Below are 14928 nucleotides of genomic sequence, written 5' to 3' on the forward strand. Positions count from 1 at the left end.
ATACAGTGGGATCCTTAGAGGGGTAGAGTGGGGGCAGATCACATCCTCTGACATTGTCAGAGGGAGTGACCCCTAAATGGTCCCAAGGTCCAAGACTGGGGGGACAGTGTCATGGGGGACGGGCTGCCAAGGCAGTGGCATCATGAAGGTTGGCCCCGGAGTAAATATTAAATGATGAATGTAGCTCATTAAATGAGCAGTCACTGGCTATTTCTATTTATTGTTTTTAAACTTAACATAGGAGGATGCTGGACATTTGGTTTGTTGGGCTTAAAATTAGGGCAGGAATTGTGAGAACCTCATCTCAGCTACTTAAAGCCTCAACTAGTCTTGGCGATTCCTTTTTGCCAACTGTGAAGAACAAGGCAATGTCTTCAGCATGATGGTAGAGCGAGCATATTGCGCAACAAAGCCACCACGTGTTGCTGTCAGTTGTCATCAGGCCCACTCTGACTCATACACACACACACACACACACACACACACACACACACACACACACCTGCACAAAAGAACAATTTACCTTCCGGCCTTTCAGCCTGGCAGCATCCTCACAATTGTTGTGTGTCCACATCCATGGCCGTGGCCATCTGCATTCTGAGGGACTTCCAGCCCAGGGGGCTCATTCCAGCACCACATCAGACAATATTCTATTTTCACCCATAGGGTCTTCATCAGCTAATTTTCAGAAATAGATGACCAGACCTTTCTTCTGCTTTTTAGTCTGGAAGTTTTGCTGAAACCTGTTCAACATGGGTAACCCTGTTTGGGTTTGAAATACCAGTGACCTAGCTTCCTGTATCTTATCAACCCACACCACCACCACAGTCTGCTAAAATAGAAAGGAAGAAAGGGCTCATAGCATCTAGCAAAGGGCACTGTATTTATTGAACTATTTTTTAAGTGAACATAATATCTTATGTTCATTAAATCTGGACACATTGATTCATTTGATTTTTATAAATCGATTGTCTGACTTCAACTCATTCAGCAAAAATGCCAATATATGATCTACATCATAGGGTGGGGTTTTTTAAAAGTATGAACATAGTGTGTTTTCCAATAAACAACAATGCTATCTTAAATCTGAGTTGCATCACCTGTCGACTAGAAGTTTTGCTTTTAAATATCCAGCTTAAAATGAAACCAAAACCAACCATGTGCGGATCTGCCGTTGCCAAACTCTCAGAAACGGCCTCCCTTTCTCTGAGTCAGCCCCCCTCTGCTTCTTCACTGAGGTCCAGGATGCAGCCACGTCAGTGAGGCAAGGTGCTTGGTCTACTACGTCCTGTCCGGCTCATTTCAGGAGGCAGCCGATGGCAGGCTTCTGGCAGGCTTCTGGCAGACGTCGTCTCCAAGCCCCGCTCTCTTGCCTATAGGGACACCCATTTCTTGAACGGAAAGTCATCAGCTAAGAATTCCCCACAGGCTTTAGAAACAATGATTCCAATTCAAGCTACGTTTCATGAAATAAGTTCGTATTTAGAAGCCACAAATTCTGAGAAGTGAAATTAATAGACAAAAAAGAGGAGACTTGGTGTTGATCGCCAGTTACCCCAGGCAAACGGCATCACCACCACACTCCAAAATGGTGGCGTTTGGCTAGCTAGAGCAAAGAGGACTGTATTTCTAGAGCAAAGAGGACCGTATTTCTATGAGATTCTCGTCAACCCCAAACCTAGGTTTCTTGGTTTTTGCGTCTTTCCTTTTCAGGAATGCAGATTCTTAAAATGGCATAATTGGGATGCCTGTCAACAGAAAAGGATTGTCATGGAGTTGGCGCTGAAAGGGTCATCCAGGTTAAATTTTAGTCTCCAAATTGGGTGAACTTGGAGACTATTATAGACAATGGCTATTTGTCCCGAAGCTGCCCCCTGCTAGTGCACCATGCACTAACATACAGGAGAAGAAAAATGTATGGTTTGTCCCAGCGGTTGCCTGACATTCCTTTTATAGAAGACAACGCCAACAGAGTTTTAACATATGAAGTTATCTTTCAAGAAGGAGGCCTCATTTGGGAGCCAGGGGACCCCAGGCAGGGAGTCCTAACCCCAAGCCCCATTCCCAGCACCCCTACTGTCTGTAGTTATGTGACCCTGAGCAAGGCATTCAACCTCTCTGGACCCAAGTTTCTTTATCTGTGAAATAACATTGGCTTCCTGCTTCCCAAGGATAACAGAGGAAGAATGAGTTAACATTTACATAGCATACTGGGAGAGACCAAAAAACGGCAACACCAGGCAATATGATCTAACAGGCAGAATGGAGCTGATTTAAAACCCCTTATTCGGGATTTTCACAGAGACCCTATAGGACAGAGTAGAGCTGCCCCTGTGAGTTTCTGAGACTGTACATCTTTATGGGGGCAAAAGGCTTCATCTTTCTCCCGTGGAATGGCTGGTGGGTTTGAACCATTCACCTTTCGCTTAGCAGCCCAACTTGTAACCCTCAGGCTAGGAATTGACTCTACAGCAGTGGGATTTTTATTCAGGTGTGTGTGGTCCATTACTTATGAAGAACAGTAAAATAACAAGCAAATGTTAAAGACACGTCTGGACTTAATTTGGGTCAGATGTCTCTGAATCACACTGCTGTTGCTTGTTCACCTGGGAAGTTGATGCGGAGAAAAACTTTGGAAGAGGTAATTTGTCTGTGATTGGGAGAGATATCTGTTTTGGAGTGTGCTTAGACAATTGTAGATAAACATATCGACTGGAGAACCGCAGCAGGCATAGATGGGGGAGCCTAAATGATTTCACTAGGACGTGAAGCTCCTGAAGAGTAGGAATCACGTCTTGTTGTTGTTGTTAGGTGCCATCGAGTCAGTTCCAACCCACAGAGACCCTCTGCACAACAGAGTGAAACGCTGCCCAGTCCTGCTCCCTCCATACAATGGTTCTCATGCTTGAACCCATTGTTGTGTCCACTGAGTCAATCCATCTTGTTGAGAGTCTTCCTCTTCTTCACTGTGCCCTGCTTTATTAAGCGGTATGCACTTCCGCATAGACTGGTCTCTCCTAATAATATGTCCAAAGTATGTAAGATAAAGTGCATCATTCTGGCCTCCCAAAGAGCATTCTGGTTGTACTTCTTCCAGTATTTGTCTGTTCTTTTGGTAGTTTATGATCCTTTCAATATTTTCCTCCAACACCACAATTCAAATGCATCAATTCTTCTTCGTTCTTCCTTATTAAATGTCCAACTTTCATATGCATATGAAAATACCATGATGGAAAACACCATGGCTTGGTTCAGGTGCACCTTAGTCTCCTAAGTAACATCTCTGCTCCTTAATATTCTAAAAAGATCTTATGCAGCAGATTTACCTAATGTAACACACCTTACGACCTCTCTCTTTTCCCCATTTTGGATCTCTCGACTGCTGCTTCCATGAGCATTGATTGTGGATTCAAGCAAGACAAAATCCTTGACCTCAATCGTTTCTCCTTTTATCCTGATGTGACCTAATGGTCCAGTTGTGAGGATTTGGGTCTTCTTGACATTGAGTTGTCATCCAGAGTGAAGGCTGCAGTCCTTGTTCTTCATCACCAAGTGCTTCAAGTCCTCCTCACTTGCAGCAAGCAAGGTTGTGTCATCTGCATATCACACAATATTAATAAGATTTCCTTCAACTGTGATGTCATATTCATCTTCGTATAATCCAGCTTCTTTGATGATTTGCTCAGCATAAAGACTGAACAAGTATGATATCAGGATACACCTTTCACAATCTTAAACCTTGCAGCATTTCCTTTTTCTGTTCCCACACCTGTCTCTTGATCCATGTACAAGTTCCACATAAATACATTGTAGTGTTTTGGAATTTCCATTCCACTCAAGGTTATCCACAGTTTGTTATGATCCACACATTCGAATGCCTTGGCATAGTCAATAAAACACAAATAAACATCTTTCTGGTATTCTCTGCTTTCAGCCAAGATCCACCTGATATCAGCAATGATATCCCCTGTTCCACATCCTCTTTGAATCCAGCCTGCACTTCTGGCAGCGTCCTTTCAATGTCCCTCTGCAAATGGTGTTGGATGATGTTCAGCAAAATTTTACTTGCATGTAATGCCAATGATATTGTTCGATAATTTGAGCAGTGTATTGGGTCACCTTTCTTTGTAATGTGTACAAATACGGATCTCTTCTAATCAGTTGGCCAGGTAGCTGTCTTCCAAATTTCCTGGCCAAAAAAAAAAAATGCTTCCAGTACTTCAACAGCTTGTTGAAGCACTTCAATTTATGTTCCATCAATCCCTAGCCAGACTAAATGAAGATAAAAAGGAGAAGGACATAAGAATAATCAATATCAAGAATGAAAGAGGATAGACAAGAAAAGGATAACAGAGGGAGGTTTATTTTGATTAATATTAGCATACTGTATTTTTCTCCATCTCTACATTTTATCTAGAACCTCTGATGATGTCGTAGATGACCATTCGGTTGCAAGTTCAACTATTTGAACTCACCAGTCACTCCACGGGAGAAAGATAGGCCGTTCTACTTCCGTAAAGATTTACTACTTAGGAAACCAACAGAGGCAGTTCTACTTTGTCCTATAAGGTCACTACAAGTCAGAATTGGCTGGATGGAAATGAGGTGCCCCCCTTTTAACCTATCAGAGTTTTGATATTTAAATTGGGTTTCTTTCTTTCTTTTTTTAAAAAAAACATTTTATTGGGGGCTCATACAACTCTTATCACAATCCATACATATATACATTGTGTCAAGCACATTTGTTGCCATCATCATTCTCAAAACATTTTCTTTCTACTTGAGTCCTTGGTATCAGCTCCTCATTTTTCCCCTCCCTCTACCCCCTGCCTCCCTCATGAACCCTCGATAATTTATAAATTATTGTTATTTTGTCATGTCTTACACTGTCCAATGACTCCCTTCACCCACTTTTCTGTTGTCTATCTCCCAGGGAGGGGGTTATATGTAGAGCTTTGTGATCGGTTCCCCCTTTCTACTAAATTGAGTTTTTTATAGACAATATATAGTGGGTCTTTAAAAAGTACAGATCTGTCTTTTACTTGGTGTATTTCAGCTGTATATATTTTAAATGATTATCGAAATACTTAGATTAATATCAATGATGTCTATACCTGTTTTCTTTTCCCCCCAACAGTTTTTTAAAAACAATTGATTAGGGGCTCATACAACTCTTATCACAGTCCATACATATACATACATCAATTGTATAAAGCACATCTGTACATTCTTTGCCCTAATCATTTGCTTTTTGTTTCCTCCTCTTTTCTTTTTCTACATTTTATTAGGGACTCATACAACTCTTATCACAATCCATACATATACATACATCAATTGTATAAAGTACATCCATACAGTTTTATTGGCACCTAATCCACATATCATAGAATTCAATAGTTCAATCCTTCAATCATATTAAGAAGAATTATACAATCATTTCCACAATCAATTTTAGAACATTTCCCCCATCCCCTGGTTAGAGCACCTTTAAAATGAGCTGTGTAGTCACAATCAGTTCTAGTGCTCCCCCACCATACCTGTTTTTTATTCACTGCCAGAGGCTTCTGTTTTTCTGTTAGTTGAGCTTTTATATGATTTCATTCAAACTTTCTTATGAAATATAAAATATATTATGAAGTATAAAATGCCAGTTATGAAGTATGAAAAGCCAATCAACCTCACTATCAGCAAGTCAATTCCATTCACAATGACTCTACATAGGGTTTCCTAGAGACTGTAAATCTTTATGGGCAGATAGTTTCATCTTTGTTCCAAGGAGTGGCTGGTGGGTTTGAACCGCCGATCTTTCAGTTAGCAGCTCAACGCCCAACTCACAGTGTGACCAGGGCTCCTTATCCTGCTGTAAAAATTGTAGTGGGTACTCTAGCATTTCTCATAACATTTAAAATAATTCACGTTTACCTTCAAACAACCGCTGGCTCATCTGTAGTACAGTCAGCCATCTGATCACGTGATATTCTCCATTTCTCTCTCCTGTCCCTCGGTTACAGTTATCATTCATTTCCCTTGTCGCGATGCTGTGATCAGCCCACATATTCTCACTATTATTACTTTATACATTTGTATGTCCGATTAACGAAAAACAAGAAAAAAATCACATCTTTAATTTTACCTGCATTCATCCCCTCTCCCTTTCTTAACATGGATTCAACTTTCTGATGTATACAATTTTCCTTCGTCTGAAGAAAATATTTTATGTATTTCAAAGAAAGTATTGTAACATTTATTGTAGCGCCTATTTACTAGCCATGCATTCCCTTGGGATTTGCTTCTCTGAGAACATCTACTTCTGCTCAGTTTGGGAAAAGTAATGTGTGCAGGGTAAAGAGTTCAAGTTTGTTCTAGGTGGGTTCGTTTTTTATTTGAACACTAGATAGTTGGGTCCATTTAGCTCTTACAGTGTGATGACTATGCACTCACGGTGTGCTCTCACCTTTGGTTCGTGGAGAAGCCTTCACTCAGCTGCCTGTCCAGCAGGTTTGGGGTTCATCAGCTCTGGAATCACTATGAGCCAGCAGCCTGCCACCAGAGGTGCAGATTTGGGGTTATCAGCCTTCACGACCACATGCACCTAGAGAGACACTCACCCTGCTGCCAGCAACATGGACTTGGGACTTGCTAGTCCCCATAAGTGTGCAAGCCATTTCCTTCAAGAAAATCTTTCTCTATATATTTATATATGGGCTTCACTAATTTTGCTACTTTATAGAACCCTGCCTAAAACACATGGTTTCAGATGAGACTCTCAACTCAGCTCACTTCAAGCAAGTCAATGTTGGCTCATAGAGACCCGCTGTGGGTTTCTGAGACTGTAACTGTTTATTGGAGTAGAAAACCCAGTCTTTTTTTTAAAATAATATTTTTTACTAACATTTCTTACGCTTTCCAGTATGTCCATTCATATACAGTTCTGTTGTTTAACATCAGGTGGGGTTATACAATCATTGATGCTCTCAAGAAAGCCCAGTCTTTCTCCTTTGGAGCGACTGCCAAAGCTTTGTACTGCCAATCATGCAGCCTGCAGCCCCACATGCAAACACCCCACCACCAGGGCTCCATTGGATGATGAGATGGCCCCATATATTTTACCCTTGTCTCTTTTTTTGAGGGACCGTATTTATTCTGCTAGTGCTTTATGAGCTGCCTGAATCTGTGGTTTAATGTCTATGATTAATATCTGCTATTAATTTTAGAACATTCTCGGTCATTGTTATTTCAAACATTTATTTTTCTCTGTTCTTTCTTGCTTCTCCTGGTATTTCAATTACAACTATGCTCCAGCTTTTGAAATTGTTCCACAATTATTTTATGCTCTGTTCTGTGTTTTTCATTCTTGTTTTACCCTTGGCATTTCGGTTTGGAACTTTCTTCTGGCCTCTCTTCAAGTTCACCAAGTCTTTTCTAGGCTGTGCCCAGTCTACTGGTGATCCCATCAAAGGCAATTTAAAAGTTTGTCACGGTGCTTTTTCTTAATAGCATTTCCTCTGGGTTCCTTTTTAGTGTTTTGATCTCTCTGCTTGTATTATACATGTTATTGCATATTGTCCACTTTTTCCCCCATTAGATTCCCTTACATATTAAGGAATTATTTTAAATTTCCTGTCTGGTCATTTTTTCTGTCATTTTATTGGGGGCTCTTACAGCTCTTATAACATTCCATACATCAATTGTATCAAGCATATTTGTACATAAGTTGCTGTCATCATTTCCAAAATATTTTCTAATTGAGCCCTTGGTAGAAGCTCCTCTTTTTTCCCCTCCCGCCCCCACCCTACCACCCTCGTGAATCCTTGATCAATTACATATTGTAATTATTTCATATCTTTTTTTTTCTTTTTTTCATGGTTTAAAAAAATTTTTTTTTTAATTTTAACAATTTATTGGGGCTCATACAATTCTTTTCACAGTTCATACATATACATACATCAATTGTATAAAGCACATCTGTACAGTCTTTGCCCTAATCATTTTTTTCTCTTTTCTTCTTTTACATTTTATTAGGGACTCAAACAACTCTTACCACAATCCATACATATACATACATCAATTGTATAAAGCACATCCATACATTCCCTGCCCCAATCATTCTCAAGGCATTTGCTCTCCACTTAAGCCCCTTGCATCAGGTCTGGATACCTTCAGGACCAAGGGTGTGAGGGACGATGCTGGGAGAGTGGAAGGTGAGTGGGTTGGAAAGGGGGAACTGATTACAAGGATCCACATGTGACCTCTTCCCTGGGAGAGGGACAGCAGAGAAGGGGGGAAGGGAGACTCCGGATAGGGCAAGATATGACAAAATAACGAGGTATAAATTACCAAGGGCTCATGAGGGAGGGGGAAAGGGGAGGGAGGGGGGGGGAAAGAGGACCTGAATTATTTCATATCTTACACTGTCCATTGTCCCTTAATCCACATTTCTGTTATTGTCCCCTTCGGGGTGGGGAGGGACTATATATCCAATCTTGTGATGGCTTCCCTCTTTCTCCCCCTTCCTGCTCCCTGTCCATTCCCCTACCCTCATGCTATCGCTACTCCCAAGACTGTTCCTGAAGGGTTTATTTTTCCTGAATTCCATGTATCAAGAGCTCTTATCTCTACCAATGTGTGTTCTCCAGTCTAGCCAGATTTATAAGGTAGAACTGGGTCATGGTGGTGGGGTGTGGGGAGGAAGCATTCAGGAACTTGAGGAATGATGTGTGATTGTAGGTCCTATACTACACCTTGGTTGAACCATCCCTTCCTTGTGCCACTTCTTGGGAGGATGTCCAATTGTCTAGGATGGGCTTTGGGTTTCCACTCCAACCCCCTTCTTTCCCATCAATATGGATGCTTGTTTTGGATCTTTTGATACCTGGTGCCTGATGATCCCGTGTCTGATCATCGTGATGTCTGAAACACGTCTCATCGTCTCTTCAGACTACGTGTTTGCTTGGTTTTTGGCGGCCCGTGTAATTTTTTTGTTGAAAGTCAGGCATGCTATATTGAACTAAGATAAATAGGCCAGCATTTATGGACACTGACCACCAGTTGGGCTTTGTTTAATAGTGGCTGCTCTTATGGGTCAGTGTTTCTCAAAGTGGATGATACTACCCCACTGGGCTGCACAGGAATGATCCAGAGGGGTTGAAAAAGGCAGATCCCTATTCTTTATCCTGGATTATGGGCTATAGGACAGTTTCAATTCCAGGACACTGTACAATTTTTTTATTTTCAGAAAAGGGGGCAGTAGGCCAAGTAAGTTTGCAAACCTATGCTATAGATGCTAGAGGCCTTGAATTTCTCTAGCTTTCTTTTGAAAAGCTTTCTTTTCGGGGGGGGGGGGGGTGTTTCTTTCTATTTGGACTTTGGGTTCCCATAACGACTTCTCGCAGACAGAGTCTGACATCCTCTTTAACTCTAACAACTATGATACTGCAGCCCTGTGGTTGCAAAGTGTGGAGGGAAGAACTTTCTTGAATATTCTAATCAAATTTCCATATTTTAGTTGGCATGAATTACTACTCTGGAGAAATCCACACAATGGTATTTCTTATCAGGTTTCACCCACATATCTGCTTATGTGAGATATGTGTCAGAACTGACACCATGGCTGTGAGTTTGGTTCCCCCTTTTTTGAGAAACACTAGAGGAGACATGGGCGAAGGGAATGGTCTGTGCTCAGCTGCTGGGGCAAGGATGTGGCCATCCATTTCCTTCTGAAGAGTTGTCCTTGGTGTGGAGAGGGCTCTGAGCACTTCCCCCCATCTGTCTACCACGGAGGGGAGAGGATTGGTTTCAGATCTGCACTATGAGAACTGGTGTTGTTCTTGAAGATCAAGTCCACTATCCTGCCAGGAATTCCTCACTACCACACTCATTTACAGCCTCCACCAATTTACCAAAATGATCATTTAAGTGCCCCCACCAGTTACGGCTCCAGAATTTTCTTCTCTGGAAGAATACCTCAGCTGTGACTCTCTGGGTGCCCTTGACTCTGCATTTCAAGGTACTATCTTGTCTTGAAACTTAATTTGTTGATGGGTAAGGTTGTCAATTTTCAGGTTTTTTTCAATTTGTCCAGTTTTTTTGTTTTGTCTTAGTTTCATTTTAGTAAGTACAATTTAAGCTCTTTATGCCTCAGATATAAAACAGGAAGATGATTCCTATATGCTTTAAAGTTCCTTTTACTTCTTTTTAACCAACAACCAAATCCTCCCAGATCCTTAATAGTGATTCTGTACATTAAACCTTCCCTGTTCAAAGCGCCTGGTGACTTTGTCCCTGCTTGGACCCTGAATGATGTACGAGGATTGAAACCGAATGTTCCCCATTACAGATGGTGCATTCTTCCCAGACTATACCAAACCAGACAAGAGATGTAAATCAGTGAACACAGTCAATAGAACTGAGCACTGGAGAGCAAATGCTTTGAAAATGATGAGAGCAAAGAATGTACAGATGTGCTTTATACGATTGATGTGTATGTATAGATTGTGATAAGAGTTGTATGAGTCCCTAATAAAATGTTTTTTAAAAACACAGTACTAGATTATGAGTTTTAAAATATGAATGAAAAATATTAAATACCTGACAAAAACCAATAAAACTTATTTAAGATAGTCTCAAAAAAAAAAAAGAACTGAGCACATGGCCAAGACTATGAAGGGAGAACAGTTGAATGTGGCATTTCAGATGCAGAAAGAAGACGAGAGAGAGAGAGAGAGAGAGAGAGAGAGAGAGAGAGAGAGAGAGAGAGAGAGAGAGAGAGAGAGAGACAGAGACAGAGACAGAGACAGAGACAGAGACAGACAGACAGACAGACAGACACAGACCTGCCCTGATTGGTAATTCACCACACATAGAAATGAGTATGGCAAAGGTGGTATGTATTGCCTCAGTTTCCTAATTGACCACGTCCCAGAAGCAGCCCTGGTGACACTATCAGGTCAGCATTGGACTGCTAACCTCAAGGGGGAGGGGCAGTTTAAACCTGTCAGCTGCCCCTCAGGAGAAAGATGGGATGCTCTGCTCCCAGGAAGGTTTACAGCCTCAGAAACCCTGTACAGGAGCACCGTGTGTCAGAAGTGACTTGATGGCAGCCGTGTCACAACTTCTCAGAGCTTCCCAGTACCCTCTGTTGCTGGATCTGTGACTGGATTCTCTCGGAGGCAGCCCACGGGGTTTGGTTTGCTCAAGAACACCAAGACTGGCAAAATCATTTATTGGACCTTTCTCCAATCCTTCAGACTACTTATGGTCTAAAAGTCAATCACACTTTATAATCACACTTGAGTATAATTCTTTTTTTTTTTCCCAGAGAAGAGCTGGGGAAAGGCTTCTTTTTATCTTTCCGTGTTTAGCAAAATTTTGATAATGCATTCTTACGTGCAAGACGGCTCCACCAGACATTGCCGAGAAGACAAGCCCAACTACAGCATTGTAAAGACTCCACAAGAAAAAAGAAGAGTCCTGGAAGGTGTTCTCGCCTGCATTCTGGATAATATTGTCAGAGCGCGGGTCATACAAGTCTGTACGAAATGGAAGAAACCAGTCATCCGTGCTGATTTTTATTTGTTCGCTTGTCTCTGTGGAAGACAGACCTTTTCTAGTTCTTTGAAGATGCATGGAAGCAAAACTTGGGAAATCCCTTCGCTGCATAAGCTGCCGCACAACGCAGGACTAAAACAGAGGACTTCCGGGGCATCCAGCAAGTTAGGACAGTCGCACACCCGTTTAGCTATCGCTGGGGGCTGTGCCGGAATCCCTGACAGCCCGGTCTTTACGTGAGGGCTGCTCAGCAAAAGGTGAACAGTTCAAACGCGCCCACTGCTGGGTGGCAAGCGCAGCCGTCTGCTTCTTTCAAAGATGAAGACCCAGGAAACCCAGTGGGGGCAGTTCTACTCTGTCCTTACAGGGTAGCTGGAAGCTGGAACCAACTTAATAGCAATGGGTTGGGTTTTGTTCTCTGGTGGGATAGTGGTTGGATTGCTAACCCCAAGGTCAGCAGTTTGAAACCAGCAGCTGCCCCACGGGAGAAAGATGAGGCTTTCTACTCCCATAAAGAGGAGACTCCAGATAGGGCAAGATATGACAAAATAACAATGTATAAATTATCAAGGGCACATGAGGGAGAGGGGAGCGGGGAGGGAGGGGGAAAAAAAAAGAGAACCTGATGCAAAGGGCTTAAGTGGAGAGCAAATGCTTTGAGAATGATTGGGGCAGGGAATGTGCAGATGTGCTTTATACAATTGATTTATGTATATGTATGGATTGTGATAAGAGTTGTATGAGCCCCTAATAAAATGTTAAAAAAAAAAAAGAGTAAGTCTCGGAAGTCCACAGGGCAGTTGCACCCTGTCCTATTAGGGTCGTTGTGAGTAGGACTCAACTCATAACAGTGAGTGAGTGAGTGAGTGAGTGAGTGAGTGAGTGAGTGAGTGAGTGAGTGTGTGTGTGTGTGTGTGTGTGTTTGTATACTAGAGCGATAGGGACTGTTGTGAGATAAGGAGACCACAGCATTGGAGAGGTTGGGTCCCTTCAAACTAGCCGTTGACCTGTGTGTGGGGCGCTGTCTGGAATTTCTACCTGACCGCATTTCTCAAGTACAGTGTTCAGATACCTAGACATAGAAATGATGCAATTTATCTAGCTTTGGGAAAACCAGAGCCACTTTCGTTTTCACCTATTTCATCAAGGCCTCTCTTCAGACCATTAAAAACAAAATGAGGGTGGGGAGGAGAGAAAGATTGATTCGGCAAGGTAATGAGTCCGAACCTTGCCTCGCCACCGCCCTTCCTGTGGGCCAAGCAGAACCAGATTTCCCTTCTCTGCGTCTGAACGCTAAATGAAGTATATGGCACCCGTGGAACCGCACAGTGCGACCGCCCAGAGGAAGGGCAATTTTAAAACGAGGCTGTGTGTTCCGAACAATTACTCTGTGCGCCCCAGGGCTTGGACCCAGACAGTCCGTGGGGAGCGAGGCCGGGCTCTGCCTCTTCCCGGTGACTCCCGCCCTGCGCACATCACGGGGTTCACAGAGGCACCAGCACCTCCGACGCTGAGCCCCGCGGTGCGCTGGGGTGCCCCACGAGCTCCCCGCACCCCAGCCTCTGGCTCTCCCCGCCCCACCCCAGCCCGACCCGGCCTGGACCCTGACGATTCCCCGCCCTCTCCCTCCGCCGCACACGCCCCGGCCTGGGGGGCTGGGGAGCCAGGGAGGCGGGCGGCTGCCGGTCCCCGCGCCCCCTTTAAAGCGTCCCCAGCGGGGCCGGGGCATGGTCAGCCTCGCGGGCGGCGCGCCGAGCTCCGGGCCGCGGCGGAAGGGCGCTGGCGCAGCCGGGAGCTGCCCTTGCCGGGGCCGGGGCGGCGCTGTGCGCGGGGTTGGCGCTCCCGGCTCCTCGACGCCCCCGGCGACTGGCCGCCGCGCGCCCGCACTGGGCTGAGCCCGCTGCGGGGGTCCGGGGCATGCGCCCCGGTTAGCGCGCCCGCGGCTCTGCGCGCGCGGACGCACGGACGGACCGACCGAGGGAGGGACGCGCGGACCAGGGGCGCCGTCCGGCCCCGCCGCCGGCATGCTGCGCCCGCTGCTGCTCGCCGCGCTGTGCCTGGCCGGCGGGCTCGGCCTGGGCCGCAGCTGCCAGCTGCCCTCGGAGTGGAGACCCCTGAGCGAGGGCTGCCGCGCCGAGCTGGCGGAGATCATCGTGTACGCCAAAGTGCTGGCGCTGCACCCGGAGGTGCACAGCCTGTACAACTACCTGCCGTGGCAGTACGAGGCCAGCCAGGACGGGCTCCTCTACTCGGCCGAGGTGGAGATGCTGTGCGACCAGGCGTGGGGCAGCATGCTGGAGGTGCCCGCCGGCTCCCGGCTCAACCTCACTGGCCTGGGCTACTTCTCCTGCCATTCCCACACCGTGATGCAGGACGACTCCTATTTCTTCTTCCTCAGGTGAGCCTGCCACCTCCGGCCACCACTCCCTCCCTATTTGCCGCGTCCCCCGCCCCCCCGCGGTGCGGTCACCGTTCGGCGCGGCGGCGGCCAGGCGGAGAATGCCAAGTGCCAATAATCCCTACATGCCTCTTTTTCCTTTCTTCGTTCTCATTTCGAAAGTCTCTGCAGAGACCCTCCGAAACCAGCGACAAGGCTGCCACTACAAGCCAGAGATGGTATCAGGTTTAAGTACCAAAATATGTTTGTAGCTTGAGGTCCGCGCCGCGGGACGGTGCCAACAATTCATTTGACTCGTTTGTGCTGAGCTATTTTCGACGTAGTGAGAGAAAGAAAAGAAAACCCCCCCAAAATCTTTGGTATCACTGGGTCGCATCCTGGCCCTGTCCTCCCTAACTGTAATTTTGATTAAGTTACTGAGAGTCTCAAGAACCTCAGTATCTTCCGTTTTATAGGGGACGTAACAAGTTTGCTTGGGACTGAAATACAAGCACCCAAGCAAAGTGTCTACCAAACGCGAGTTCACTTTCTCCTCTCTCCGCCCACCTCCATGCCGCAATGTGAGCGCTCTGGAATGCAGCCGGCTGTCTTCTCCTTTCACTGTCTCCCCTCAGCTGCCTGCAGACCCCAATGCTGGCTTCGTCACAGGAACACAGGTTTATGGCGTTCAGGCTGTGAAGAATATAAACCTGAATCAGGCAGAAGAATATAAAGCTGTGAATCAGGCTGTGAAGAAAATAAAGCTGAATCAGCTGATTCCAGACCACCTGGGGGCTAAAAGATCACCTACCTTCCAGGTGAAATGTAACAAACCAAAATCCAAACTCTCGGTCATTGAGCCAATTCCAACGCAGAGCAACCCTATAGGACAGGGATTCTGACTCATATCCCCCCTATAGGGCTGGGTAGTAGTATGGAACTAGAAAAGGCTCATCTTATAGTGACCCTATAGGGCAGGGTAGAGCTAACTCTTTGCAGAGTGG

The 14928-nt window shown here is 45.0% G+C and overlaps 1 protein-coding gene across 1 annotated transcript in view; it reads left to right on the forward strand.

The window, feature by feature from the left end:
* Positions 1-13028: 13028 nt before the first annotated feature.
* CCDC3 (coiled-coil domain containing 3) overlaps positions 13029-14928 on the forward strand; it is a 106340-nt gene continuing 104440 nt past the window's right edge. The window contains exon 1 of the mRNA XM_075552369.1: positions 13029-13945. Coding sequence (XP_075408484.1) covers positions 13572-13945 — 374 coding nt within the window. The 5' untranslated portion in view covers positions 13029-13571. The remainder of the gene's footprint in view (positions 13946-14928) is intronic.

Source organism: Tenrec ecaudatus, chromosome 6, assembly GCF_050624435.1.
Source record: "Tenrec ecaudatus isolate mTenEca1 chromosome 6, mTenEca1.hap1, whole genome shotgun sequence".
NCBI lineage: Eukaryota > Metazoa > Chordata > Mammalia > Afrosoricida > Tenrecidae > Tenrec > Tenrec ecaudatus.